Source organism: Notechis scutatus, chromosome 3, assembly GCF_049901735.1.
Source record: "Notechis scutatus isolate UNSWTSFEM ecotype Mainland chromosome 3, rNotScu1.2, whole genome shotgun sequence".
NCBI lineage: Eukaryota > Metazoa > Chordata > Lepidosauria > Squamata > Elapidae > Notechis > Notechis scutatus.
In genome coordinates, this window is record NC_142011.1 from 69,351,366 (window position 1) to 69,379,106 (window position 27,741).

At 36.8% G+C, this 27,741-nt stretch overlaps 1 protein-coding gene across 2 annotated transcripts in view; it reads left to right on the top strand.

The window, feature by feature from the left end:
* The first annotated feature begins 2,784 nt into the window (after positions 1 to 2,784).
* The window catches only part of PGM1 (phosphoglucomutase 1), a 30,923-nt gene continuing 5,966 nt past the window's right edge, over positions 2,785 to 27,741 (top strand). The window contains exons 1-7 of one of the 2 annotated variants that reach the window (XM_026665977.2): positions 2,785 to 3,090; positions 18,581 to 18,743; positions 20,794 to 20,940; positions 21,092 to 21,217; positions 22,184 to 22,374; positions 24,182 to 24,336; positions 26,837 to 26,952. In XM_026665977.2, coding sequence (XP_026521762.1) covers positions 2,845 to 3,090; positions 18,581 to 18,743; positions 20,794 to 20,940; positions 21,092 to 21,217; positions 22,184 to 22,374; positions 24,182 to 24,336; positions 26,837 to 26,952 — 1,144 coding nt within the window. In that variant the 5' untranslated portion in view covers positions 2,785 to 2,844. Of the gene's footprint in view, positions 3,091 to 14,195; positions 15,012 to 18,580; positions 18,744 to 20,793; positions 20,941 to 21,091; positions 21,218 to 22,183; positions 22,375 to 24,181; positions 24,337 to 26,836; positions 26,953 to 27,741 lie in introns of those variants that run through there. The other variant, XM_026665976.2, reaches the window with a different exon arrangement.

The following is a 27,741-nucleotide window of genomic DNA, read 5'->3' on the forward strand; positions in this document are numbered from 1 at the left end:
CCCTGTGGAAGACTCTAGTTACACTTTATATTCTGTACTCTTTTACTCAGCTGTATCTTGGCTTCCATTAACTAAAAATCTAAAGGATGCTTTTTTTAAAAAAATAGGAAAAATGGTCATACAGAAGATGTAGAATAATTGCTTCACCTGCCCTTAATGAATTAGCATTAACTGTATTAGTTTTGAAGTGTTGATTTACAGCATGGATGTCAAACTCGCGGTGTCACATTGCAGTCATGTGATGTTTTCTGATGGTTTTTTATCTTCACAGAGCTGGGGTGGGCTTCTAAAATGAAGGGATTATGCACAGTAAATACTATTCTTTGTTCATTCATAACTGTCTTCTCCTGTGTATTTTAAGTGAAGTAATGATTATGGTTTTTGCAGTTTTTCCATTTTTCTTCTGTTCTCACTTTCCACTGATCCCAATATATTGCAATATTCTGTTTCCATCCAAATGTTTATTGTAATTACTTGAAAAGGCCCAGTTGAATTCAACAGAATCTCACAGAATAGAATTGCAGTCTTTGAGTAAGTTTGTGATAAACTAAGTTTTATGAAAAAAATGAACATTACCTCAAATTGTTTGAAATGAATAAGTTGTCAGTTTCAGTAATGAAAATATTTTCATTATCAACCATACATATAGTCTCTCCAGAATTCTGGCATCACCATTGAATACATATTTTTATAACTTCCATTATTAAATTTTAAAATTTGAGCTTAGAAAAATGTTAAGACTGGTTATATAAATTATATGTAGCACGTTCATTGGTTCCAGATTAAAAAGATTGGAAAATAGTGGTTATGTCCAGTGAATGGAATTTTTTTAAAAAAACCCTCAATGTTTGTTTACATTAATACTGAAATACACTATTATATCATTTATTTATTGCATTTATTATCTGAAGAATGATAATCTTATCTATTGCCTTCCTTCTATAAACAAGCTTAAAATTTAAGTAAGATATCAGATTTATATAACCTTCAAGAGCAAGAAGTATTGAAATGCTATATTTATCTCAGAGTCCATCTCATACACTAACTTCAGAAGTAACAGAACACTAGACAAGTAAATGTCAGTTCTGAAATTAAAACCATGCAAGTAATTTCATAATCTGCCCTTCAAGTCAAGTTGAAGGCATTCATACTGATGCTTAGTGTAGCTGTATTTTAATTTATGGAAGAAATGAAATTATAATTAGAAAACAATTTTTGAGCACACAACTAAGTCTGCTTTCGACTGAAGCCACTGTTGGAATTCATCCATCATGGTATGTCCCACTGGGGAAAAAAAACATGCAGCATTTTATTCCATAGGGTGTAACAAGGAATAAGAAGTTGGTTATGAGTTCCCCCTTGCAACCTCATCAAAGTTAAGATTGTGACTGACAGTGAAAAAAGAACAAATATGTACTCACTGCTATAAACTTACTGAGAAAGAATCTGAATCTGGGCTCAAAGAAACAATTGGGATTGCTGTTGTTGCTGTATCACCCTCCCTTCTGTCCAGTGGCTACCCTGTCTGAACTGCTGGATTCCCTGGCAATAAAGTCCTATGACTGCTAGTTCTTGGGAGATTTCAATTTGCCATCAGTAATGTGGGGCAGCTCAGGAGTTGGTGGCTTCCATGACCTGTTCCAAATCATCAACAGCCCAATGAATACCAGAGGCTTTAGGTTAAATATGGATTTTATCTCAGGGAGGTTGAGATGTAATCTGATTGTGGAGGATATTAACATTGATCCATTGGTATGGAAAAATTACTCTTGGTTGCCTTTTGACTCAATGGTGTTATTTTCTCTGCAGGAAGTCCCGGCTTGTTCGATCGGCCTGCGCCAGGTGCATGATGGATCCTGGGAATTTCCAGCAAAAGTTTGGGGTCTTCCCTGAGGATATGGTGGGCGGTTTGGTTAAGGATACAGCTATTTTTGGACATCTTGGGCATCCTTGAACCATGTCAGAATAAGATGAAATTATAATCCAGTGGCAGTGCAGATAAAGACCACCTAAGTACAGCTTATTCTCAACTTAACAATAGTTCATTTAGTGGCTGTTCGAAGTTACAATGGCACTGAAAAAAGTGGCATCATTTTTCACACTTATGACCATCGAAGCATACCCATGGTCACGTGATTTACATTCAGGTGCTCGGCAACTGACTCACGGTTATGACAGTTGCAGTGTCCCGGGATCATCTTTTAAAATCCTCTGACAAGCAAAGTCAATGGGGAAACCAGATTCAGTTAATAAGTGTGTTAATTTAACTGTAGTGATTCAGTTAACAAATGTCATAAAATGGGGCAAAACTCACTTAACACATTTCTCACTTAACATACATTTTGGGCTCAAATGTGGTCAATAAGTTAAGGACTACCTGTATCTGTCATGGGCTGAGAATGAGAAACCAAGGCATATCCTAGGACCACGCTACAAGATTTCTAGGGCATGTCTGTACGCTACTAGTTAGGTACAGATTGAGTCAGTTTTAAATTGTCCTTAGCTAGTTTTCCCCTTATTTCTACACCATTCAGGAGTCTCAAGGTGTGCAGAAATTTGTAACCCATTGGGCTGGAGGAAGGCAATCACTGGGCAGGCTGCACGAAAGAGAGAGGATAAGGATCTGCTTAGGCAGAGCCCGGATACTTTTCTGCAAAGCCAGACTGGGGCTTTATAAGCGTTTTAACCCGGTCGTGGGGAAAGGATCCTCTGCGACTTTAAATTTAAGTGGGAGGAGATGTGGCTGCTTGGGGTAAAGCCAGCCCAGCGGCTGCTACGAAAGGTAGAGCCAGCCTTGCAGCCAAGCCAGCTCTTCTCCAAACCGCCCGCCAACCCCCGGCCACCATGGTGAAGATCGTGACCGTCAAAACCACCGCCTATCTCGACCAGAAGCCGGGCACCAGCGGCCTCCGCAAGCGGGTCAAGGTTTTCCAAGGCAATGCCCACTACGCCGAAAACTTCATCCAGAGCATTATCTCCACCATCGAACCGGCGGAGAGGCAGGCGGCCACGTTGGTGGTGGGGGGCGACGGGCGGTTTTACATGAAAGAGGCCATCCAGCTGATCCTCCGCATTGCCGCCGCCAACGGGGTAAGTCGGGCAGCCGCCTCGGTCTCTCCGTCGCCCTCCCTCGCCGGGGTACCCGCGAGTTTACACGCCGGTTGTGGGAACGTGGCGTTGTTGCGTGCGTGCGCTGCCTGCACCCCTTCGGACAGGCGAGGGGAGTGTGACTCTTTCCGGTTGCCTCCCTCACCTCCGCCCAATTCCGTACCGGTGAGCTTGGTACGGGGTTGGGATGGAAATGCCTTCCGGAGAAGTAGCCGGCGCCGCCTGAGGCGATCTTATAGAAGGCCCCGTTTTTGGCAGCCGCCAGTCGGCCTCCGAGTCAAAGGCATGAGGCCTTTGAATGGCGTCTGCGAGCTTTGAGACTGATGTGGGGTGTGTGTGTGTGTTTGATGGCAGTGCAGGCGAAGTGCGCCCGTTTGGGGACGAGTTTTAGAGCCGAGAACCTGCTTGGGTTCCTCCCCACAGGCCTTCTATTAAACCACGCACCAAGGCTTGGCTCCGTTTTTGTGTTATCTGTCCGTCAGCGAATAAAGGGAAGTGCGCTTACTCTGCAATGGGCCTTCCTAAGTTGGTGCTGGGTTTTTTGTATTCGGAGCTGCAAATACCCTTCGTGAGGGGAAATGACCTCCAGCAGAGAATGGAGGCAAGGCTGAAACGTCAGGACGATTTGGGATTGTGGCACTGGCGGGATAATTATTTTTACACAAGGGTTCCTTGCCGGTTTTGAGTGGGGTGGGGAGGATAGGGGGACTGTGATGGCACTCAGGACTGGCTAAGCTGTAAAAGGCTCTGCAATCTTTGACATTTAAGTTAACCTTTCAGGCATTGCAGATACGGTTTCGGCCCGGCAACTCTTTTAACAGAGTCTGTCCAAAGGTTATCCTTGTTTTAAAATAAATAGGGTTTTCCTAACGTGGGGAAATGGGCTTCGTCTGATTGCAGGAATGCTTTGGGACAGACTTTGTCTGCTGGTCTTTGCATGCAGGTGCAAAATTCATTGTAATAGCTTTGCAAGCACTGGGGGGTTCAAAAGCCTGTCCTTTAGGTTGGTCTTGTGGTAGTTAAAAGAGCAAACCTGGTGTTTTAAACAATGGATTAAATTATTCTGAGTAAACATTTGTGTGAAGAGTTGGCCTATTTAAAAAAACATTTTATTTATAACCTGCCTTTATTATTTGTATAAATACACTGCTCAAAAAAAATAAAGGGAACACTTAAACAACACAATGTAACTCCAAGTCAACCACCCTTCTGTGAAATCAAATTGTCCACTTAGGTAGCAACACTGATTGACAATCAATTTCACATGCTGTTGTGCAAATGGAATAGGCAACAGGTGGAAAGCATAGGCAGTTAGCAAGACATCCCCAATAAAGGAGTAGTTCTGCAGGTGGTGACCACAGACCACTTCTCAGTTCCTATGCTTTCTGGTTGATGGTTTGGTCACTTTTGAATGCTGGCGGGGCTTTCAATCTAGTGGTAGCATGAGACAGAGTCTACAACCCACACAAGTGGCTCAGGTAGTGCAGCACATCCAGGATGGCACATCAATGCGAGCTGTGGCAAGAAGGTTTGCTGTGTCTGTCAGCGTAGTGTCCAGAGCATGGAGGCTCTACCAGGAGAAAGGCCAGTACATCAGGAGACGTGGAGGAGGCCTTAGGAGGGCAACAACCCAGTATCAGGACCGCTACCTCCGCCTTTGTGCAAGGAGGGACAGGAGGAGCACTGCCAGAGCCCTGCAAAATGACCTCCAGTGGGCCACAAATGTGCATGTGGCTGCTCAAATGGTTGGAAACAGATTCCATGAGGGTGGTATGAGGGCCTGACATCCACAGGTGGGGGTTGTGCTTACAGCCCAACACTGCAGGACGTTTGGCATTTGCCAGAGAATACCAAGATTGGCAAATTCGCCACTGGCGCCCTGTGTTCTTCACAGATGAAAGCAGGTTCACACTGAGCACATGTGACAGATGTGACAGGGTCTGGAGACGCCATGATGCTGCCTGCAACATCCTCCAGCATGACTGGTTTGGCAGTGGGTCAGTAATCGTATGAAGTGGCATTTCTTTAGGGGGCCACACAGCCCTCCATGTACTCGCCAGAGGTAGCCTGACTGCCATTGGGTACTGAGATGAGATCCTCCAACCCCATATGCATGAGACCATATGCTGGTGCGGTTGGCCCTGGGTTCCTCCTAATGCACGACAATGCTAGACCTCATGTGGCTGGAGTGTGTCAGCAGTTCCTGCAAGACGAAGGCATTGATGCTATGGACTGGCCCTCCCATTCCCCAGACCTGAATCCAATTGAGAACATCTGGGACATCATGTCTCGCTCCATCCACCAACGCCACATTGCACCACAGACTGTCCAGGAGTTGGGGGATGCTTTAGTCCAGGTGTGGGAGGAGATCCCTCAGGAGACCATCCGCCACCTCATCAGGAGCATGCCCAGGCATTGTAGGGAGGTCATACAGGCATGTGGAGGCCACACACACTACTGAGCCTTATTTTGACTTGTTTTAAGGACATTACATCAAAGTTGGATTATCCTGTAGTGTTTTTTTCCACTTTAATTGTGAGTGTAACTCCAAATCCAGACCTCCATGGGTTGCTAAATTTGATTTCCATTGATAATTTTTGTGTGATTTTGTTGTCAGCCCATTCAACTATGTAATGAACAAAGTATTTAATAATATTTCATTCATTCAGGTCTAGGATGTCTTATTTTTGTGTTCCCTTTATTTTTTTGAGCAGTGTAATTCTTTCCAATCAGGAAATGCATTAAACAGTATTGGTTCAAAAAACCCCAAAACCTATCCTATTGGTATGATATTTTTTTTCAGATGGGCTTTTCAAAAGCATTGCTACTCCCTGAAACTGAACAGACTTGCTCTTCCCAACCTTTATATGATGTTTATTTTTTTCTGTTTTAACTTGGTTGTAAGCTGCCTAGAGAGTTTTCTCTTGGGTGAGATGGGCAGCACACAAATTTAAAAATTTAATCTGGTGCTTACCAGACCTTTGTTTTCAAATCCTGTCTCAGTAACACACCCTTTTGGGGGGGGAGTTTATTATAGTGAATTATGTGTGAAAGGTACCAGGTTGAAAACAACAGAAAATGGACATATTTTTACTGTGGCAGGAGATTAAATTGTTGGAGTTCTGGTGTATATCAATCTTCTTGCAGTCCTTTTCCCAGTCATCTGTTCAGAGTTTCTTAGCTCTTTTTTTTCAGATCCAGAAAGGAAATGCTTAGGATCCTAATGTAATAGTAGGCAACTTTTTTACGTCTTTTACATTACAAACAAGAGGAGGAAGGTATGTTGGATATGTTTACTATCTTGAGTTATTTGTAAAAATAAGAAAAAATGGGATATAAATGAATAAAATTTATATCCAATATACCTTCCTCCCAAACATACCTTCTTCCTCCTGTTTTCTCCACAACAACCACTCTATGAAGTAAGTTAAGCTGAGAGAATGTTACTTTGCATGTGCATATTTCTCAAGCAGGGGTGCTGAAAAAAACTTGTGGGTGGATTCACCTAAAACACCCAAAACTTGGAATCAGCTCATATCTTACTACAATGAGTAGGCACTGTCTCTGGCTAGGCATGGACAGACTGACTGGAAACTTACAGATGCTTTTTTAGTCTTGGAGACTGATACTAAAAAAAGCATTGAGCATTTTGACATCAGTAGTAGTTAATTCTGTGTTATCCATTAGCATAATGTGCTTATGATACATAGAATAAAATGATCCATAAAACAATGCAAACATCAAAATAAAATCAGTTGCTTTCCTAACTAAAATGTTCCTGTGAAATATTTTAGGGAAGAGGATTGACTTAATTACTTTCCAGAAAGACAAAAGGATGGAGGACAGCCTTGCCTCAATCATTCTCTCTGTTCCAATTGCCCAGCCTCTTATGGGTGAGCTCAATAAATTTAGATTAGGTAAGGTAATAGAGCAGAGGTCCCCATACTTGGCAACTTTAAGACTTGTGGACTTCAACTCCCAGAATTCTGAGCATAGCTGGCTGAGGAATTCTGGGAGTCGAAGTCCAAAGTCTTCAAGTTGCCAAGTCTGGGGACCTCTGAAATAGAGGGTAAGAAGAGCCCAAGTTGTGGATTATCTCCGGCTTCTTGAATTGGGCTTAGAAGCCAACTGGCAATCAATGCAATCCTTGCAAATATTTTTTTTACTCTACTAAGTCAATTGGTACCATTCAGCAAATGGACAACCAAACAGCCACATTGTATGCGAGCTGCAGCCTTTAACTTTTTTTTGAGGGCAGGCTCACAAAGGAAACTATAGTAGTCAGAGAGATGCCAAGATGGTGTGTTTGAGATAATGAGATGAGGGGTGTATAATTTTAATAAATAAATCACTATAGTGATTCATTGTCCAGGAAGGGGTGCAATAACTAACCTGCCAAAACTGGACAAAGGTTGTCCTGGCTACAACTTCCATCTTCAGTTCTATCAGGAGTCTAGGAAAACGCCCATGTTGCATACCAGATCTTTCATGGAAAGTGCATCTCTATCTAGAACAACAAATGGGATTATACAACAATGCCCACCTTGGTTTTAACAGTTTGGTTTTACTGGGATTATTTTACCCATTCAGTCCCTCACAGCTTCCAAATACCAAATCAGGGCTTAATTATCATATTTATATAACATCCAATAAATCATAAAAGACAATTATAAAAATCTTATAAAATTAAAACATAAATAATATTTTTGAAAACCTAAAGATAGAAGGGAGCGCATAGATGTTGCATATAATGTAGCCACCTCATTAAATCCTCATTTCCATGAAACCTCAAGCCTGTAGACATAACCAAGTTTATCAGACTTCCAAAGTGACAGGGAACCAGTCTTATTGGTTGCAGGTGGTGGTAAGGTTTCTCAGGTTTTCCATGGCAGAAAAGGCCCATGTTTTGGGTTTTGCCAAACATAGTTCCTTTAGTAGATGGAACCTAGAGTATGCTTCTGGTGGACCTGAAGTAATTGGGAAAAGGTAATGTCTCAAATAACCTGCCTCTATCATTTCTTGTTTGGCTTGAGATAAGTTTGATTGACTTGAATTGGATTGATTGGTTGATTTATAAAAGTTCTAGCCTGCCCATCTTACGTCAAGGTAGTTTTGGCTGCTTACAATCATAAAATATCAGCATATTGAAGATGTCTAATCCCAATCTAATGGATGTCTCCTCCCTTGATATCAGGTATATGGGGGAGTGGGCCAAATCCTGGGCACCCCACACTGGGTGACCCGATGGACTCAGCTTCTCTTTTCCATTGGAAGCACTCAACAAGAAGAAACTGCAGAATAGTGCCTCCCATCCCCAATTATGTATGTCTGTCAGCAGGTCAGTCTGTTGAAAGCAAGATCCCACCTTCTCAGCATGTATCCCGTTTGTTCATATATTGCCGGTACACAATATGATGATGCTTTCATTGACAAGCATCAGAAGATCTTGCAGATTCCTATGATGGCTAGTGAAAGTTCATTTTAAACTAATTTCCCTAATATAAAAATGAAATGCATCTCTACTGTTGTATAATTAATCTCTTCAAGGTTACAGAAGAAAATGTTCCCTTTCTTTTAAGATAAACTGTAAGCATTCCCCCTCCCCCCACAAAAGAGATCTTACAGAATAAGAGTATTTGTTGAATAAGAAAGTTATTCTTTAGAAGAGATGAATAACTACAACATTATCTTAGTTTTCAGAACGCAGATAAGTACAGACCTGTCTTGCCTGCCGAGAGCATACAAAGAGGCAATCCTCGCAATTAGTTAAATAGAAAGGCTGGTATGTCCTGAGTCTGCAAACATGCTCAGAGGATCGTAATAAAAGATGGACATTTCCAGCAGAGTGAGCAGCGGTCCAAGAGTAGCAGTCACTCTGAATGCCAAGAAGGAATTACTGAATACGAATCTAGGTCATGTTCAAGTCTCCAGCTGCTGCTTCTTTTGTAGCTTTTTTTTTTTTTTTTTTGGTGGTGTGTCTGTGTCAGCTAGGAACATAGAAGACTCCTTAGTATCTATAGGTAGGATTTTCTGTACTTTTCTGAAAATGCCCCCAAAATGTTTCCTCTTTTCTATATTCCAAATTTCTTTTTTATGGGACAGGGAGACCTGATTCATATACCATAATTGTTGAAAGCTAAGATCAGATTTCTCTGTCACATTTAAAATAGCAGATTTATTTGCTCATGATTTCATCTGCAACTGGTTCACCAAATTCTTATAGGAGATCAGCCTTCCATGATCTCTAGATGAAGCCAACATATCTGACTATTAATTTAACTTTTGAAAATAGTTAATTGAGGCACAGCATGCTTTAATTCTGCTAAGAACATAATATATTTCTGCAGCAAAAAGTCTGGATACAAGTAGTCCTCAACTTATGGCCACAATTGTGAGCAGAATGTCTGTCACTAAGCAAAGTGGTTGATAAGTAATTGTACCTGATTTACGATGTTTTGCAATGGTCATTAAGCAAATCACTATGCCTAAGTGAATTGGGTGGTCATTAAGCTGATCTGGCTTCCCTCAGATTTGACTGTTGAAAGCTGGCTGTGGAGGTCACAAATGGTGATCACATGACTCCAGGATACTGCAACCATTGTAAATACATTTCGGTTCCCCAAGTTTTGATCACATGACCACACGGATGCTGTAACTATCAAAAGAGCTGCGGTGATGCAGTGGATAGAAATGCAGTACTGCAGGCTACTTCTGCTGACTGCTGGCTGATTGCATTTTGGCAGTTCAAATCTCAACCAGGCTCAAAGTTGATTCAGCCTTCCATCTTTCCAAGATCGGTAAAATGAGGACCCAGATTGTTGGAGACAATATGCTGACTCTGTAAACTGCTTAGAGATGGCTGTAAAGCACTGTGAAGTGGTATATAAGTCAAAGCGCTTTTGCTATAAGTGCAAGGACCAGTCGTAAATCACATTTTTCAGCACAGTTGTAACTTTGAAAGGTTGCTAAAGAAATAGTTGTAATCCAAGGTCTACTTGGATTCTTCTACATAAAAAAATAAATTTGGCTTCTATCTTTTCATAGCAAAAGTCTGCTAATGCTGTGGAATTCTCTGAGAAATTAGTTTTCATTTACCATCCACAAGAGCTTCATACCACTGTGTGTGGCATTTTTGGTATGGAAAAAAAAAGAGAAAAGGCCAAGAATCTTAGCAACCATGTATTTGTATAAATAAATAATACCGAATAACCTCTAAACCGACAAGCAACAAATTTGGAGAAATCTTCTGAAACAAAAATCCATCTTGAAAAACTAAGTAATAAAGTAGGTTGGATTTACTCTGATCTGCACATCCCAGCCTGAGAATAAGTCCAATGGAAATAGGCTCAATTAGTGCCTTCTTTCTCTATCTCCACAAACAAGTTTATGTACAATACATAACTTTTGTTGAAAATGCCAGCAAAGCTAAATAGCCACAGGAAGATAATGTGAGTGCTTTTAAAGGAAGGATACTTAAATTATGTTGATGCACTGTAATGGGAAAAGGGAACAGCAAGAAAAGGCACTACCAAGACAATAGTCATGTAAAAGAAGCCTGGGTCTGGGATGGAAGTGTAACCTGAAAAAACTTCTCAGGTAAGACCCTTGTTTGTACAGAGATAAAGGCAGAGAAAAGGAAAGCACATTCAGACTTGCAAAATTCATGTCAGTCCTTCAAGGAAGATCAGTCTGGGAAATCAAAGTCATGCAGGCTAATATTACTTTTATTATAAAAATGCAGTAACGGAATTTTCTCTAAGATATTTTCTTAAGTGTAGTCCTGCCCAGACTCAGGTTTCTTTTATCAGACTATTTGTCTTAGTAGTAGCTCTTGTTCTTGTCCCTCAAGTCCATTCCCTCTTCTCACAGCATGCATTAAATAAATTGTTCCTTCATAATGTTTTCACTGTCCTAGTAGGCAGCTAATTTTTCATAAGGAATGCTGGACGGGAAAGAGAGATTACAGGCTAAAAAACTGGATTGGCAGAATTTCTAAACTGTGGGAAACTGTAAAATCCAGTCAACTACCTTCTAACATGCTAGGATTGAACTGGGACTCTGAGATGACAGGTCCTAATGCTTTTGTAAGTACTTCAGGGCTTTCTAATCTCTTTTTTGACCTATTGAGGCTACATCTGAAACATTCTTCTATCATTAGTTGCTTTGATCTTTACAATCCATCAAGAATGTTCTTGCATTTGCTTAGCATCTTTCTTTGAGATCTTCTTGTAATTCATGTTTTAAATACTGATAATATCATTGCTGGAGTACAAAGATTAAAACCAGCTATAGTAAAAGAAATCATTGCACAACCTCCAGGAGAACATACAGCCTGTTTAAAGCTAATGTCAACATATAATTTGTGAGTAGAAAGTAGTTTTAACCTGTAAATTGAGTTGCTCTGCATTTTGATAGGAGGAACTATTATATTATCTGCAACATAAGCTAATTGAAAAATAATTACTAATTAATTATTTCTATTTTGATCATTCTGATAACACATTACTTTACACATTGTGCTAAGTCTTGTTTATTTAGTCATACTTTGTGGAGTAAGTCCCCTTTATTAGGCATCACTTTTATATTAAGCCATAAACCATGGTTTTCAAAATGCAGTAGCTAGATAACTTACTAAACTGAATTAGGTACAAATCCCATCATGAGCAGGAAACCTAGCTAATGGCTTACTATCAGAGATAGATGGTTATTATATGATGCATGCAATTTAGGATGCAAGCTTGAATAGTCTTTATTTTAGGATGGTACTAGTACAAATATATATTATTCATGGAGTTATATATATTTTGCTAAACCAACTTTGTTATTTATGGCAGTAAATCAGGAGAATAGAGAGGACTAAATGATTTGTACGTAAGTATTTGAAGAAAATATTATGTAACTCTGTAAGTCCAGCCATTCATTTCTGTAATCTACTTCATGAGTTAGTGAAGATAAACAAGGATCCAACTGATGTTTCTGCTTCAAATATTTTTTCTTACTGAATTTTAAACATATCAGAGTTCCTTGGAAACTAACTTTTTAATTGCCAAGCTTTTTTTAGTTGAGCAACATCAAAGAAGTATACCAATTACAGATTTATATAAGATATCTTACTGAAGGTAAATATGAAATATATGAATCCATAACAATTTCCAATTCTCATTTACAATGAATTACTTAAGGTCATGGCTCAATGAACTGAACAAGAAAAATGTTTCTTGTTATTGGATTTCTCATTTCATTTCATTTTATTTTATTTACCCTGCCTTTATTATTTTTATAAATAACTTAAGGTAGCAAACATACTTAGTTCTCCTTCTTCCTCCTATTGCGTTTTAAGATGAAATAAGCTACCAATGGACCTTATCTCTTTTTATTGTTCTGTACTATCCTGCTCAATCTCACATATTGCAGGTCATTTTTAAGATGACCCGACTATTCTTATAAGGAACTCAGATTAGCATTTCTTTCATTTTGTTCTTTCGTTTCAACTTCATAAGAATCTGATGAAATTGGACAAGGAGATGCTTTCCCAAGGTAGAACTAGCAGTAACTAACAGGATAGAATATGAATGCAAATTCTCCAATGACCCATGTTGCCTTCAAATTGCTACTGAAAAATACTCATCACTGTAGTGAAAAAATAAAGAGTTTAAATCCCACTCAAAGATCTTAAATGTGTAAATGTCAGCAGTGCAGTCTGTTATCTTGGCTAATGTAATGTAAATTAATAGTTACTACAGACTGTAACTACAGGATATTAGTTAACTTATAGTAATTAAGTTGCTGTAAATTATTCACCAATTTACAGTCCTTACTGGTTAAAACACCTTGAATTTTGTGATTGTACTATGTACCACCAGAGGGCAGCTTCTACCTGTGAATTTACCGGACATGTCTCCCAGAATTTTCAGTAACATTTCAAAAAAAGAATATTGTTTCACTTTTCTGTCCTCAATTATTTCCATGCTATATAATGTATACACCAGCCAGCTTTGAGAGAAAGGTTAACAAAGTGCATAATATTCAGAATGATGTAATTTGAATATTCTTAATAGTCAGATATCAAGAAGAGAAAAGGTGATACAATCCACATATATAAAAAGTATAAACCTTACCAGTAGCAAAAGAAAAAGAGCCAGATTTTACTTTGCAACATAAGGATTTATTCGCAACATAAAGGTTATTTGTCAGGTATATTAATTTAGGAGATTTTAAACGTTTGTTCTCTTTCTCTGCAAAGGATCAAATAATCTTTAACAATCCAGTCTGTTACACACTAGTTGCATGCTTGAACAGCCATGATGGCAGGAAATAACTTCATGGAAGGTTTTGCAAATGATCACATTTGCAATAGGATAGGGTGTGCAGTGTTTGCCAAACTGAGGGCAGCAGTCAACGTTTAGTAGACATGGGGCAGGTGAAAAAATACTGCCCAAAAAACTAATCAGAAGGTAATAATTTAATTGATTTAGATCAGTTAAAATTAAATGTTATTTTTATTATAATAACAATCTATGTAGTTAATAATTTTCTCCTTCTATTACATTAAAATTTTTAATTGAGCATCATTATTTAAAGCAGATTTGGGAAACAATTTTTGAGTCTCTGGAGAGACACAAGCTGTGTAGGAAAGTAAATACCAAAAACTTAGATTTATCTTAATTCCTCAAGAAAAATGCTCAGATAATTTTTAAGTATTTTCAAAGAATAAAAGAAATGTGCACATTCAAGTTAAGAAATGTTATAAATGTTTTATAAACATTTATAAAATGAACTTGACTTCATGTTATAAAATAACACGAACTTGAAACAAACTGGTTGAAATCTAAGTATCAAGCTGTGCTTTATGTGTGAGAATGAAGAAATTAAGAAAAATGTTGACGTTCCTAGATAATTCTTTTGATTGCCTCGTTAATATTATGGGTGATATTATATATCCTTTTGGCCCTATAGAACCCTCTGGCTATTAGAATAACAGGTGGATAAAGAAACTGTAAGTAACTGAGAAGTCCTGACTTCCATTTTAAGAGTGACCTTTAAAGTCTCCACAAAATAACTTTAGCACTTGACTTGCACTCTCCACTCAAGACCTACCTTTATGATATTCATATCTGGATGAAGACTATGGGAAAAATGGGAAACCAGGCAGTCATTTATAAACCCTGCCTACCAAAATCAATTTAGCTTTACCTTAGTTGGACTTCACAGCTGGAGACAATTCATCAATACTTCTGACTGAAGAGCAGACCTCTAAGACTCTTGCATACCCTTTTTTTGATAAAAAGAAGAACACCAGGCAGAATTTACAGCTGTCAAATCCTGTTTGTGATGCTGTAGGAGACCCAAAATTGTGATACCACAGCAAACAAGAAGTTTTTCAATGTTTTTTCAGGACATCAATTTTCCTGAAGGATCTCTGGATCAAATTGTATGTAATTTGTCTGACAGTGATCTTTCAGAGCAAGTGCAAGAAAGCTCTTCAGTTACAGAAACCACATTTGGCTGAAGATTCAAGGAGCTATTTTAGGGTATAGAACTACTTCACTGAACCTCTATTTCATATTATTGGTATCCAAGCTGATCTTAAATCTTCATCGTTAATATAATTCCTGATTTTTAATGCATTTATATCAAAAAGGATCATGGAAAACAACCCACTACCAATATTGACTTTGCCAACAGCACCTTATAATGATCAGAAACCAGGAACTAGTGGCTTACGGAAGAAGACATTCATTTTTCAGACCAAGCTAAACTACCTGCACAATTTTATACAGAGTATATATTTTTCCATAGACCTAAGAGATCGACAAGGATCTACAGTGGTGGTTGGAGGAGATGGGAGATATTTTAATAAGATTGCAATAAAACTGATAGTTCAGATGGCTGCTGCCAACGGGGTTGGTATATCATAAATATTATATCACTAATACTTAATATATGATTAGCTCATTTAGGGGCATGTCTATTATTTTTTGTAAATGTGCCAATATTTTTTTTTACCAGGATGATTATGAGCTGAAGAACAGAAATGCTTAAGTTAGTACTGAAAACAATAATCCTTATTCCATGGTTTGCTTTGAAAAATAGATGGAAATTATTGCAGATAAAAATATTTTGGTTATTTGTTTCTTTATTATCTATTGAGAATGACTGATTGCTATGTGAATTTAATAATAGGTTCAATGTTTGTGCTTAAATTAGGAAGTATATGACTGAGTGTGCATTTTTTCCTGCTATAGTTAAAATAGCCAAACTTCTCACTGTGCATCTGAACCACACAGTAGATGACATGACAAATCATGTGTTAAGTTTCTCAATGAACATAAATAGTTTTGTCAGAAAAATATTGGTGTGCTTGAAACATAATATTGAGTACATTATCTGGTAAGCTTCAGGTGTGACAAAACCAGATAAAGTTTTATCTGTGATGTCCCTGAGAAGTTTTTAAAAATGTTAGAAATTGCATTTGAACCTTGTGAATGCCAATTTTCTGCCAAGTGAATATTATTAATTTGGAAGGGAAATCAGTCATACTTTGAAAACAAAATTATTTTATGTAAAGGCTTGCTTGGTTCTGCTTAAATTAGTTCAACAGCAAATTTGGGTGGAAGCCATCTATAGTTTGAATGGCTCTTAGAAGACAATGACCAAGTCCAAACATATAAAACAGTTTTAATGTGATTAAGTCATTGAAAGCTTTTAATGTTCTTATAGTATCAAGTTGAACCAGAAGTTTTCTGTAATTCATTTTCAACATGCCAAACTATTGTAATGTCATATCTAAAGGGTTTCTTTCAAATGGGGAAATTTAAAAAACCAAAAAGAATGCACCATCTTTCATAATCAGGTGGCCTTCATGTAGGTTGGTCATACTCTCTATCATGTGGAATGATGATTTGTGCTTCACCAAAGCTTAATTCTGATATATTTGGGCATTTTTTAAAAATGCATCTTTTTATCTTGACTTACCCTATGTAATATTAGTTTTTTTAATACAGATACTTTTTTATTCTATAGTATGATTAGTGTAAACTTTTAGGATTGTCTTCGGCATGAAGTGGCACTTCAGATAACAAGAACAAATTGATTTCCACAGAGGTCTTCCTAAACCCCAGAGAAATTTTTTTACTTTGTGTCAACTTGAATGTGACAGAATTCCTTTAGTTTGCATGCCTACACAGGGAAATCTATAATTAGAGTTACAATTATAGCAAGATCCAGGGGCTGCTGAAGCCATATTTAGAATGTTGATCTACAGTTCCGGTTCCTTCCTGTCTAATAGATCTTCTTCTGAAGAAGAAAGCATTTAAGGCAGCTAACTCAATTGGGAATCTGATCTCTACTGTTTAAGGTTCCAATAAACAGTGTTCCTGCTGAAAAGGAAAATGGGACATGTACTGTGATAAGTAATTTGCCAAAAAATCTACCACATAATTCTAGATAGGGGGGATCCATCCTCATTTAATCAGTATATCTATTTTGAACCGAATCTCAAATATTCTTTCCTTTCGTACAAGTTATAACAAATAAACATTTCAGCTTTGCCTGAACATTATTTCCTACCCTTCATAAATTTATCAGGTGATCATAGAATGTTTTCACCAGGGCAGTATGGATTTTTTAATTTGCACAGAGCATTGTAAATATTGTACATTTGTAAATATATTACATTTACAATCATACACATGTTTTCAGTGGATGGCTGGAGAAAATGAAGATTGAAATGTGCATGTCTGAAGTGTAAATTGTAAGTGACACCAATTTCCACCTTCATCATCCAACTTGATCCTAAATGAGAAAGCCGTAGCTTATATAGAGTCACGGCAGGCTATCAGTATACCCTATCTCTCACAGTAGCCTCCTGAATACAGCTAGTTGAGTTAAAGTTCCTCACACTCCACAGGCTAGGAGAGAGTCATGATGCTCTTTTTACTCTAATAGGAAAGCACCAGAAACACTAAAATAACTGTGTGCATGCATGGGTGGGTGGAAGAAGAAACCTGCAAATATAAAAATATATAAATGTTAAATCTCAGATTTTAAAAAAATGCTTCAAAGGGCGATTTAAAAAAAAATTTTTATTACAATTTCATTACAGTGATTAAAATGTATCTATTCCATTTGGGAGGAATCTCTGATCACTTGGAATATTATAGATTGAGTCTCTGACCCATGTGCCATCTTTAGCAAGTGAACAGAATTTGAGAATGGTGTTAAAAGCATGTCAGCAGCATACATGTTCCAAATCCCACATGCCTGTTTCTACCTGTTACCTTGAAACATAGCTTCCATAATTATCAGGTCCCATACCCACATTCATGTGTTTACAGACATGTGAAAGTAAATTAGCATCTTAGTTTATTTTATAAATAATAAGATAAACCAGACAGGAAACATGATCAGATAAGCTAATTCTACTTTATTGTAAAGATACATTAAAGAATTATAGAATCTTAAAAGTCTGAAAGTACAAATCTCCCAATGAATGTTTTAATAGCCAGATAAATTAGGACAGATCTTCCCTAAATTTCTTTTTTTGAATATTAAATGAGGGGGGGCTCATTTCTGATCATTTCCTTGGCAGCAACTCTTTGTCTCATCCATCCCTCAAGGTCATTTTCACATATCAGTATGCAACAAAAATAAAGAGTAACATGTTTAGTTTACTATTCTATATTGTGAGCTTGATTATCAGATGCAGTATAGTTTGGGAGTATGCATATTTGGCATCAAGTTACAGCAAAGACAAAAAGAAATACGGTTTAATAGCTTAAAGCACCTATAAATGAAACTTTTATTGAAAACCTTGATTTTATCACAGGATATTTTGATCATCAAAATTTACTTGAATAACATTCTCTTTGTTTAGATTAGTTTACTAGAGCATGAAGGTGCTGTTAAATATCCAGAGATTTTTTGAGCATATAGTTTTATAAATTGATTCAAAAATAAGCTAAAGAATAATGCAAACATAATAACTGATGAGAGACTATGCCGGTACTGTGAGTCCCTGGGTTAAGAATCCCTTCTTTTAAGGACAACCCATAGTTAAAAATGGAGCCTATTGTAGCAAAAATTGAGTTAAATACACAATGGTTCAAGTTCATTACACAATACCAAGTTTATAACATTATACAACAATACTGTTCCACTTAAGGACAGATTTTGGGAACAGAATTTCCCCAAACTGGGAACTACCTTTATAGTAACCAATAGAGTTGCTTAAAATGAAGCAAACTTGTTGCACATAATTTGGTAAATGGAACAAATACTTGAGATAAAGAAACATGTAAATGCTTTTGTCTGCCCAATTTTTTTAATAGGGTGTCAAATGTGAAAGAAACACTGGCTGTTGTAAAAGCTGAAGAAAACATTGGTAAATATTGCAATCTAAAAAAAAAAAGCAACTTTTTGTATCTCCTAACACCCTTTTGTGACTTTTGCTTTTCTTCTGTTCTTGTTTTAGATTGGCCGGTTAGTAATTGGACAGAATGGAATTCTTTCTACCCCTGCAGTGTCCTGTATTATTAGGAAAATAAAAGCCATTGGTGGTATAATTTTGACAGCAAGTCATAACCCTGGTGGACCTAATGGAGATTTTGGCATTAAATTTAATACTTCAAATGGAGGTAAGTAATTCTAATCTTCTTATCTCCATTCTTCCCAAGTTAACTTCTCTCCTACTCTTATATTGAGTGTATAGACATTACCCATCTATATTGCACTGCTGACTATGGTATGTTTATGATTTGGATCTGTTCAAGGAATCCAGTTGGGTTTCTGGAGGAAAAATATTTAACTGAAGGAAAGACCTAAAGATACAAGTGCCTAGGCTACTCTTTCTGAAATGTATACTTTCTATAACTTTCTGCTAGAAATTATCTGTAATCACTCTTACTATAAGTTATATTAATAAAAGGTGTTAGAAGCAGTGTTTGCATCTACAATTACACTCTTCCTTCCACAACCAGTGATCTCCTGTCTAGGCCTGCACAGACATAGGAAGTTCTTGTGGAAAATTTAAAAAATTGTCGGAGAAAAAGGTTGCATTTTCTCTCTTTTGTTTCTCATTTTTCTCAATTTTTATGAATGACTTTTTCTGTCCTCCTCCATGTTTACTCGGTTTTTCTAATCCTTTATAACTCTTAGTCCACATACAGATATTCCTTGGGTTACAGCCACTCATTCAGCAACCATTCAAAGCTTACATTGCCCTGAACAAGGGGGAACCTATGACAGGTCCTCAAAGTTGTGGACGTGATTGTAATCTGGGCACTTGATAAACGCAGCTCACGTTTACAGTGGTTGAAGTTTCATCTTGCAGTCGTGCAATTACCATTTGCAACCTTGTCTGTCAGCTTCTAATCAAGCACAATTGGTGGGGAACCAGCAGGCAGTTGCAAGTCGTTCCCGTAAATTGCTCTTAGGTCCAGTTGCTTTTTCTTCTGAGGAGCCCTCAGGTAGCAGGGAATTTTTTTACTCCGTAGTGCCTGCTAGCTTGCCTGCACTTGCACTTTCACAATTTCAACCCACCTGCTTGCGCACCTGCCTGTACACTCTCCTGCCAATAGCATCTGCATTTGCACCTGCACATAACATCCACCCACATGCCTACATTCGCATTCGCTCACCCACACTCCGTAGCGTTCACCCACCTGCCTGTACTTAGCTACCAACCTGCTTGCAAACTGCCTAAAAGGAAAATCTTGTAGTGACCCCAACTTGTGACTTCTGACCACCTACCACATTCACTTTGCTTGTTCAAAACTGGCCGGGAGTCACAAATCATAATCATATAAGGTCTTTGCTTAACGACTTATGGTCCTTGTTTAATGGCTATATTAATGAGGATTTCTGGGTTTGCCATCCAATTATATCACATTTTACAACCATATCACTTTGCAACAGAAATTTCAGAGCCAATTACTGTTGTGACCTGTTCATAAACTTCAACAATTCTGTAATAGCGTCTGTTTCTAAGATCATAATCACTTCTTCCTTACCAATGCACTTGTTATTGTCTTAGAAAGAAACCAAATAGATTATATCTTTTTAAATAGAGATACAAAAACATGATAGCGTGGTAATAATGATATAGAAGAGAAAAATTCAGCAGAATAATATGGACAAGTGAGGCCACTCTATAACCTACCATAGAGATTGTTGCTTGCACGAAATTCCTCCTGACAGGAATTAAAACTTTAATAAACTATTATTACTATGACATCCTCTCCTTGTTTAGCAAGCTAATTTCCTTCCAATGACCAGATTTTTTAATCAAACTGGTCATTAAGTGAAAGAAAGGCAAAGGTTATGAAGATCACTGATGCTGCCAAGTCATTCAGATAAATTTCTCTTGTACTGCTATGCTGGTATTATTCTTACACTGTCATGCATCATTGTCAGGCACACAAATTTAGTCATAAATGCCTGCATTGGTTGTTACAATTTATTACTATTTATTACCGTCATATTTGCAAATGGTTGCTAATCAATGTAGTCACTAATTAAGGAGTAGGTGTATCATACTTTGAATCATGATGTTAAAACTTTTATTACAGTTGTTTTTGGAATGTGATACATTATCTCTCTTAACTTTGCATACAACACTAATAAAATGTCGTCCAATAACATGTTTTGTAGAAGCCCATTTGTCTCTTAAAATCTATTTCTTATTAGGTCCTGCTCCTGAAGGAATTACTGATAAAATTTTCCAAATTAGCAAGACTATTGAAGAGTATGCTATATGTCCAGATCTAAATGTAGACCTCAGTACAATCGGAAAGCAGCAGTTTGACTTGGAAAACAAATTTAAACCATTTAAAGGCAAGTAAAATCTGTTTCTTCTCTCATTAAAAGGGTTCCCACTAGCATCAATAACTTTTCTTATAATATTTATCAAGGTTCTTTTTTAACAGCAGTGGATGCTTTGATCTGATTATTTTCTTCAATTTAATTTTTTGCTTTTGTTTTTCAGTTGAAATTGTGGACTCTGTAGAAGCTTATGCAAATATGTTGAGGAATATTTTTGATTTTAGTGCACTGAAAGAACTATTGTCAGGTCCAAACCATCTAAAGATTCGGATAGATGCTATGCATGGAGGTATGTAAGATAATGTAAGTGCAGTAACTGTAAAAATTGGCTGCCAGTCTAGATCATCGTGCAATTCCTTCCCTTTTCATATGCCTGGGGGAAAAACTTATCTACATTCTCCTGTAGATAGAAATCAATTTCAATCTTACATAAGTACATACCAAACACACAAAGTTTAGTTCTCTTAGAGCTAGGACAAGGAAAAGTTAGTTCATTCAGAGCCACGGTGGCGCAGTGGTTAGAATGCAGTACTGCAGGCTACTTCTGCTGACTGCCAGCCACCAACAAATTGGCAGTTCGAATCTCACCAGGCTCAAAGTTGATTCAGTCTTCCATCCTTCCGAGGTCAGTAAAATGAGGACCCAGATTGTTGTGGGAAATATGTTGACTCTGTAAACGCTTACAGAGGGCTGTAAAGCACTGTGAAGCAATATACCTAAGTCTAAGTGCTATTGCTTATACAATTTCCTTGGTGGCAGCATATATCTTCTTGATATATTAAGGATTATCATGTCTTTTTGATTTTGTAAGTCTTATTGATAGTATAGACAGAAAGAAATAGCAGAGCTATACTATATATACTATACTAGGTCTTTGCTGTAAACAGTAACCCATTGAATATTTGTAATATTCATGTTTTCATATTTTTTATTGATATGGGAAATCTATTTGAATATGTTAGAGATAAAATCTTAATGGATATTAACTTTTGAAGCCCTAGAACAGGGATGTTCAACCTTGGCAGCTTTAACATGTGGACTTCAATATGGCTGGCTGGGTAATTCCAGGAGTTGAAGTCCATAAGTCTTAAAGGTTGGACAACCCTTCTGTAGAGGAACTTACCAGATGTATGCTTATAAGCCTTCAGATGTGAGGGGGAGATGGGGAAAATAAGTTTTCATTAATATTCCCCAAACTTTGTCCCTACTTTAAAAGTGATAATTTCATGTGTATTTTTATTCTTTGGTGAACCAGTTGTTGGGCCATATGTAAAACAGATTCTCTGTGAAGAGCTTGGGGCAGCTGCTAATTCTGCTGTGAATTGCGTACCTCTTGAAGACTTTGGTGGCCACCATCCTGATCCAAATTTAACGTATGCTGCTGATCTGGTGCAGACCATGAAGACAGGAGAGTATGATTTTGGTGCGGCCTTTGATGGAGATGGGGTACGTATGTGCTTTTTGGATTTGTTTTTTCTTTCCTTTTGCAAACATGGACCATGCCAGGAAGCAGAATTGGATATAGTTTGTGCATACCTAAGTAGTGGGACTGCCTTGATGGGAATAAATTGAATTCCAGTTGATAGCTTTACATGATTGTGTGGTTTGGGGAAACATGTTTTGTGTTGAATGGTAGAAAAGTATTCAAATTTAACAGGTGACAAACTATGAGCAAAAATCATAATTATCAGCAAGTTATAAGTTATATTATGGTTGTCTGCATTAGTTAAGGCTGCTAATCACGAGAGGCAGGGTTTGGTGTTCTTTGAAGAAGTGGAGGTCACAAATTTTCTGAAGAGTATCAGAAGGCCGGATAGTGACTCTTTGGCTTCTCCAAAGGAGCAGGGCTGAAATATTTGGTTCTTTGAAGAGTTCTAAGGGTAGGATAAGAATAAGAATCTTTCAGAGGTGAGCCATTCCCTTTAACATCCGAAAATCATTTAAACTTGAACCAAAAGCATGCTCCCATAATTCGACTATGTTGCAACTGAATTTCAGCAACAGTAATTTGGGATACTAGAAGACCACATTGTCACAATTGTTTATTTGAACAAATTATTCATTCAAACAAATTATAGGGCTTCCCATCTTGCTGCAATAATTCTGAGCAGCTACAATTACCAGTATACCAGATTACTTTATACCTAATTTACAGCAACCTTCTCTAACTCGCTATTCTTAGAATTGATATGGCTGCAAATGGTTTTAAGTTTAGGAAAGGTGAATTAAAATCATGGAGTTAAAAAGTTTGGAATCTGGATATTCCAACTGCTATCATATTACAACTCCTTAAGGAATAAACACTACATTAATCAATCCTAATAGTTTATGCCATTTTCCATGTTTTTCATTTGCTAAGGAAAATGCCATTCCAGTTACATATGCTATTAAGTGAATCCCTGCTTCTTTTTTTAACTCATGTTACCAGTGGCAAAACTGATCTCAAACCAAAATCTGCAGTGCAAATGTCTCAATATTGCAGGAAAATTGCTATTCATTATTCCCCTTTTGTCTTCCCGCGATATACAGTATGTAAAATTAATAATGATAAAACATTGCCTTAATTATACGCTCATAAATTATCTAAATATATGCATTTCAGTTTAAACATAGGGCTACTGTTCTCTAATAGTTGGATAACACAGTTAAAAGATTGCAAATAAAATCTGCTGAAATTTTCCTTTACTGATGATTGTTAAAGATAGAGGAGTCCCAATTTCTTGTTTACATATTTACTTAAGGCAGTTAGCATTTTTTGTTCAGAGAGTATGAAAATACATTACAAACTAGGGTATAAAATAGCAGACGAAGTTATTTACCAATATAAGGGAATATATATACCTCAGGGTTAACCTCAGGGTACTTGTTGCTCTTGAACTTGGTAGTTTTCTTGCAGATGTTCATTAGCAAATGGTAACATTATTAGATTAAAGCTACCACTGATGATGTTACCTACTGTGGTAATGAAACATTTGTAAGGAAATAACCAAGCTCAGAGAGAAACAAGGACTTAAAGTTATTTACTTTCTGGAATTACCATAAAAGAACTGATTTTAAATGCCTAAAGAACAATTCTGTAGATTGGACAGGTTTTTTTTATACGAAGGGATTGACCTCAGTTTTGTAGCTTCTGAATACTTAAATTGGGTGCTTCTTTTCAAATTGCAGACATAGCAGCCTAGGAGACCAGTTAGAATATGAAACTTTTCAACAAGGTAATTTCTGCCACCATTTTTTTTAATGCCTTCAATAGGATCGCAACATGATACTTGGAAAACATGGGTTCTTCGTAAATCCTTCAGACTCGGTTGCTGTTATCGCTGCGAATATTTTTAGTATTCCGTATTTTCAACAAACAGGGGTTCGAGGATTTGCCCGAAGTATGCCTACAAGTGGAGCAATTGACAGGTAATTTTAAAAAAACAAGTGGAATAGCCTTTCTTAGTGAGCTTGATTACAAGCTGGGACTGAGCAATGGGATCATTGATGGTCCCATCTTTTCCCATGTATCTTTTAGTCACTTTAGTCTTATGCGTTTAAGGCAACAGGCTAAAAAGAAAACTAGGAGTTAAATAAGAAATCGGAAAACTAAGAGACTTAAATAAGAAATCGGAAAAATCCGCTTTGACATCAATAGGCACTTAAGATGAAAATAAAACAAAATGCCAAAGGGATAATAAAGATTTCTGGACATTAAAATTTTTCTTTTTCATAAGCAGGAAGGGAGAGAAAAAGAATAAGGGCAGGATCTGGAAAAGGGAGGAGACTGCCTGGAATTAAAAAGTATCTACAGTAAAACTTCAACAAGACTTCTAAAAGATACATTATAACTGAAACTTTGCAACTAAATAGTAACCCCAGGAAGAGAAAGTGAAAAAAAAGCAAAAAAGAAACAGCTTGCATGTATTTGGATTATTTGGTGATCTTTGGATTCTTGGTTATTATATTTGAATGACTAAAATCAATTGGGTGGTTGTTTAAAAATTTATACAATGGCACCATTTCTGGATGAATTGAAAATGGAACTTAAAAAGTACAAAGAAGATGCACAAGAAGGGAAGGGTTCTTTTGGCTTCGTTTTTCAATTCTTAGAAATGGAGATTTGGAACTATGAGAAACAACAAGAAACGATTGCAAAACAAGAAGACTGGGACAAAGAAGAAGCCATCTTTAATGAACAAGCAATTTTATGTGGGGAAGAAAAAGGAAAGGGGGGAAAGAGAATGGAGAATTTAAGACTTAAAAAAACAACCAAAGAAAAGAAAAATAATTCAAAAAATAAGTATAATACTGGAAAGCAACAGAAAAGGGGAACACAGAAGAGAGAAATAGAGGTAGAGAGACAAGGGGGCAAAAAGGGGAGAGAGAAGAAGAGAGGGAAGAAGGAAAGGAAAAGAAATTACAAAGGACCGGAGCAAGATATAGAGAAACAGGACCTATTTCGAGATAATGGGTGAAAATCTAACTGAAAAAGGGATTCTGTAAAGGTACATAAGATTGTATTGTTATATTAGTAATAGAAATAACTTTAGAAAATTGGAAACAACGTATGATTAAAATGAGGGATAAAATAGTTAGTGTAATTTAGTGAAATGTTTGTGAATAAAATAAGTGAAATAAAATAAATGAGAAAATTGAATTAGGAAGGAACAGGAACATTTTAATTAGTTAATGTTTTATAAAATATAAGTGAAGTGGGGGGAAATTAACTATGGAAAGCTTATAATTGTTCCCATAGAAGTATGATATTTAATTGAAAAGTAATGTTAAAGATGTTAAGACTTTAATGAATATTAATATTAATGAGAGAATTGAATTGGAATGGAATGTGGTTTTAATTATATACATTTATAATTTTTTCTTTTTTAAGAATACAGTGTGTATTTTAAGAATGTACCAAGCAGAATCCAAATGGAAGTTATGTATTATATTGAGTGTTACAACTTTAGGGAAAAGATATAAAGGCGTCATATTCCAATCAATAACTACAGGAGAAATTTTGTTTAATGAGAAAAGATAATAGATAATTGAAACAGGACAGACAAAAAATATAAATACAATGATTTGAATTGAGATGAGATAATTAAAATAAAATTGAGAAAATTAAAAGAGGGGAGAAGTTATGCAGAAAATGTAAAATAGTAATAAGATATGGAATAGAATATAAAAATGAGCATGGACCTGAATTTGTGTCTGTACGAAGAAATGTAACCCGGGATTATGCTACTTTCAAAAAAGATGTTTTATTTGTATTTTTTCTCTCTTTGTGAAAACTCAAATAAAATTTACACACACACAAAAAAGAATGAGGTCCCTTAGCTGTGACTATTGGGTGCTTTTAATATTATAGTGCCACTGAATCATTGTATGGTTTAACTTACCTGAACTAAATTCATTAAAATTTATTAATTTAAATCCTTAGTGGGGAGGAGTCCATCAAGAAGGAAAAATGTTAGAAATAAAATTAGGTACATTTGGAAGAAAATGAATAATAGTATTAATACTAAATATCATATATTGGAATGGATCTTGGATTCAAGAACCCGGATGGGCAGCCAGTGAAGTTATGACCTTTTCTTTTCTTTTTAACAAACAGAATTGGACAAATAAACTACTTTAGAAACTCTTCTCCAATTTCTTATGTAGCTTCTGTTCCTGAAATGTAGACAAATGGTTAGCATTCTTTGAAATGTGGTTTCCCTCAGCAGTGTGCTTAAAAAGTTGAAATGTGGATTACCTTCAGCTTAATGCTGGCTACCTAATGACTGAGTATAATAAATATGAAAGGGATGACTTCTAAAATGGGATTTGTGATCTTGTTTATTAAATAAGATGCCCAACAGAAGTTCCTGTGTTTCTACAGTAAGTCATTCATCAATAATGGTGCTATTATTCCTGTCTTTTGAAGGGTGGCCAATGCTACAAAGATTGCTTTATACGAAACTCCAACAGGTTGGAAGTTCTTTGGAAATCTGATGGATGCAAACAAACTCTCTCTGTGTGGAGAGGAGAGTTTTGGTACTGGTACGTAAACATTCCTACTATTAATTATTTTTGTTACAACATTAGTACCTCATATTTCTTCCCAAACAAGACATCTAGACTTTTAAGACCAACAGAGAGCACATTCATGTAATAGTGGCTAGGTTTACACATTGCAAGAAGTTCAGCTTTAGTTTCTTTGGCTTATCAATCAGGTGACAGGTAAATCCAGTCAGTGCTTTTTAAGAAGCCTATTATGTGCTTTTTCATTCTATCTGAAACTAGACATGACTTGTACAACAAACTATTATTACTGCAAGCCAGGTTTTATGTGAAGTTTGAAAAGCATGGCTTGGAGGTAAAATGCAACTCCCTTTTGTGATCCCTAGATTGGTGGACTCCAAAATGTTAAAAGACATTATAAATGTGCTAAGCACTGCCAAGCACTGCTTTTACTCTTTGATGTCCTCCTACCCCTTCCCAGCTGGGTCCTTACTCTTACTGCTTTAGAGAGTGTAGTCCTTGACATGCCACTCAAAGCCTGGTGTGGCCCTCAAGCCAACATAAGTTGTTCAGCCTTAGCTTAGCATGACAGATGAATTTAGCCACTACCTGTGAAGTAAGACAAAGTGGTGGGCTGAGAATAATGTATTCAAATATGTTTTACCTGATCAACAGAATTTAGATTAAAGATGTTTCTGTAGAGTAATAATTCTAAGTGAACTAATTTGTTCCCGTAATAGATGAATTCTTTGTAATAGCAAATAAGATATGAAATCTGCAAAATATTAGTTCCCACATTGTCATCATACATCTGATATTTGTTAGTGA